General features: G+C 35.6%; 1 protein-coding gene across 1 annotated transcript; it reads right to left on the reverse strand.

Annotated features, from left to right (window-relative positions):
• Positions 1 to 165: 165 nt before the first annotated feature.
• LOC110030154 (bZIP transcription factor 50) lies at positions 166 to 2,333 on the reverse strand. The gene is made up of 3 exons (XM_020732738.1): positions 1,664 to 2,333; positions 1,226 to 1,455; positions 166 to 504 (listed from the first exon to the last, which is right to left on the reverse strand). Exons 1-3 carry the CDS (start codon positions 2,182 to 2,184, stop codon positions 236 to 238), a joined length of 1,020 nt encoding a protein of 339 aa, XP_020588397.1. The 5' UTR covers positions 2,185 to 2,333; the 3' UTR covers positions 166 to 235.
• Between the last annotated feature and the right edge of the window lie 397 nt (positions 2,334 to 2,730).

The following is a 2,730-nucleotide window of genomic DNA, read 5'->3' on the forward strand; positions in this document are numbered from 1 at the left end:
TATATATATATATGGGTGTACTTTAGAAATCATTATAACTTATATTCTAAAATCAAATTGGCTGGATATATGCTATCATAACACAGAACTAGACCATTAGTATTACTTAAAAACCATAAATATTGTTTTGCACAAAAATAAATAGTAATTTAAAAGGAAACTCGGAAGTAGAAACATAATAGTAAAAGAATTTCAAATGTCAAGGAAAGTGAAACCAACAACATAACAATTGAAATTAGGCAAGAAAGGCATGGAGCGGAAATAAAAAGAACTTCATCCTAGCTCTCATGCTTCTGCATCGTCTTCTCAGTCCAAGCAGATTAAGTTTTAAATATTTACCCAATGTAAGAATATTTCTACTTTTTCTCCTTGCAACCACCATTGCGAGACCTCTTTCCAACCAGCTTAAAGCTTTCAAGTTTGGTCTTAGGCTTCGCAGGCTGGGAAGAAGAAATAGGCACACGAGGCTCACGAACCAGAACAGGGAACCCAACAGCAGGGATTCTGTCAAAGCATAAAAAAGCACATCCACATCAAGAAAACGGGATGATAACAAGGCATACAAAATAATTGGTAAGGCTCAAGCAAGTTCAAATTGAAAACAAAAGTTGTACAACCAAATTGGAAGTAATGATGACATACTTTAAAGAATGAGTTTTAGATTTGCTTAATTTCAAAAGAGCCAACTTACAGGAAAATCCAGCAGCTAACATAAAAATGCCAACAAATATCTAGTTTGCATCTTTGCATTATGGCGGTGTTTGGCTGAAGATCAGATTTACGTTTAACAAGATTTATGTAATCGATAAATTCAAATTACACAAACAACAGGAGGAGCTCGTTCCACGACCTGATAAATCCGTCTCGCAATTGGAATTACTAAATCTAGATTTAAGTTGATGGAACGCAAGAAAGAAGCAAAAGAACTAGATGAAGTTCGATTTATCGGAGTGTTGGATTTATTTTTCATTTTTTCGATGTTTGGCTGGATTTAAGTTAAATCCATGGCAAAATCTGATAATAAATATGCTCCCAAACACCACCTAAATGCAAGTAATTTCCAGCCAAGTTTGAAAAACAGACAAAAAATTAGACCAAACAAAAGATGCAATGGGAGAAGTAGAATATAACAAGTATCCATACAATTTAACAAAATTCTAAACAATTCTAAGAAGTTTAAAGAAGAACATCCAAAGGCCAAGATATTGCTCATGGTACGCCTTACCCATGAAGAGTACGGCAGACTCCTGTTTGGACGCGGAAGCACCGCAAGACCTATTCTTCCGAAACTGCAAGCTCTGGCGTAACGCCAGGTTCTCCGCCATGCAACACTGGAGAGTATAGTCAAGGCGACGGCAGTCCATCTCCAAGTGTTTATTCTTCATCTCAAGGTTCTTTATGTACATTTTCCTCCTCTCTCTCGAGATCATAGCAGATTCTCTATTCCTCATTTGCCTGAGGAGTTGAAGCATAAAATAAAAACAAAAAATTACAAACTGCACTAGGTATATTACAGCATTTTTTTTATATGGCTCCAATACAAAAGTTTTTTTTTTTTTTTTTTTTTAACACAATACAAGCCTAAAAGCAAACAAGAAAACAAAAAAAAGGGTCAAGTGATTTGGCTTCAATGAACAATCGAACAATTTTTAATCAAGCATACCTTCTCCGTTTCTTGCTGACAGAAACGTCATCATCCTCAGCCACAACCACCTCAGGAACCACTTCCTCTTTGCTCTGGCCCTCCTTAATTGACGCATCATACGATTCAGGGCTATCCACATCATCCTTTGATTTTATTGAATCATCAAATAGCACTCCCGAGAAAAAATCCGCTACACCGTCTTCGCCGGCTCCCTTTCCTCCGTCGCCCCAATCGACATCTTCCATAAGAAAGTTCTCGATGTAGTTCACGAACGAAGAGACGGAAAACGGAGAGTCAGCCTCCAGCGTTGGGGGATCATCATTCCTAGGGGGAACTGAAACCGGATTGGTAAATTCTGAAGACTGGAAGACATTTGGAGGCAGATCGGAATCGGGAACCCAGGACTCGCGGAGGAGATTGAGGTCGAGGTCGATATCGAAGTCCAGAGAGGGATCATCGCTGAATCGTTGCAAGAGAACGTCGATATCGAAGTCATCAACGACGTTAGGCTCCCGAATCCCTTCCGACATCATACTCATAAGGCATGCGAAGAAGAAAACACAATCTGAGTAGGGGTTTTACGGGTTCTGCGTCGGCCGAATTATAATGGAAGCAATATATAAAGTACGAAGAGCGATTGCTTGGATTACTTGGACGTCAAGCTTGCTCTCCTTCGTAGATGCTTCTTTTCTTTTTGACAATCGAGAGCTTTGATTTTTTGGTTTTTAAGTGCTTTTAATATTATACAAAACATTTTAATTATTTAAAATTTGAATATAACATTCTAATCATTTATTTCATTACATACAATTTATTAAATTCACACAAAAATGTTTAAATGAAAATTTTAAATACTTAAAATATTATATTTAAATTATATATATATATATATATATATATATAAGAAAAAATATATTTTACTTATTTCTTAAGGTATTAATGCTAATTTAATTTAATGAATTTCTCAAAATTTAATTTGTATGCTAATAATTAAGTACTATTTTTTTTTAAGAAAAAACTTGAGTTTTTTAGACCACTTACATGAGGATGTGCATTAAGTAAAATGAATGGAATTAAAAAAATGA

This window comes from Phalaenopsis equestris, unplaced genomic scaffold, assembly GCF_001263595.1.
Source record: "Phalaenopsis equestris unplaced genomic scaffold, ASM126359v1 Scaffold000669, whole genome shotgun sequence".
Taxonomy (NCBI): domain Eukaryota; kingdom Viridiplantae; phylum Streptophyta; class Magnoliopsida; order Asparagales; family Orchidaceae; genus Phalaenopsis; species Phalaenopsis equestris.

Bases quoted from the DNA above. Each gene is read 5' to 3' on its own strand.
- LOC110030154 (XM_020732738.1), bottom strand. From the start codon at position 2,184: ATGAGTATGATGTCGGAAGGGATTCGGGAGCCTAACGTCGTTGATGAC. The intron at 1,456-1,663 runs GTATGCTTGATT...TCAACTCCTCAG, and splicing joins GTCAGCAAGAAACGGAGAAG to GCAAATGAGGAATAGAGAAT. The intron at 505-1,225 runs GTAAGGCGTACC...ATGCTTTGACAG, and splicing joins GTCTGCCGTACTCTTCATGG to AATCCCTGCTGTTGGGTTCC.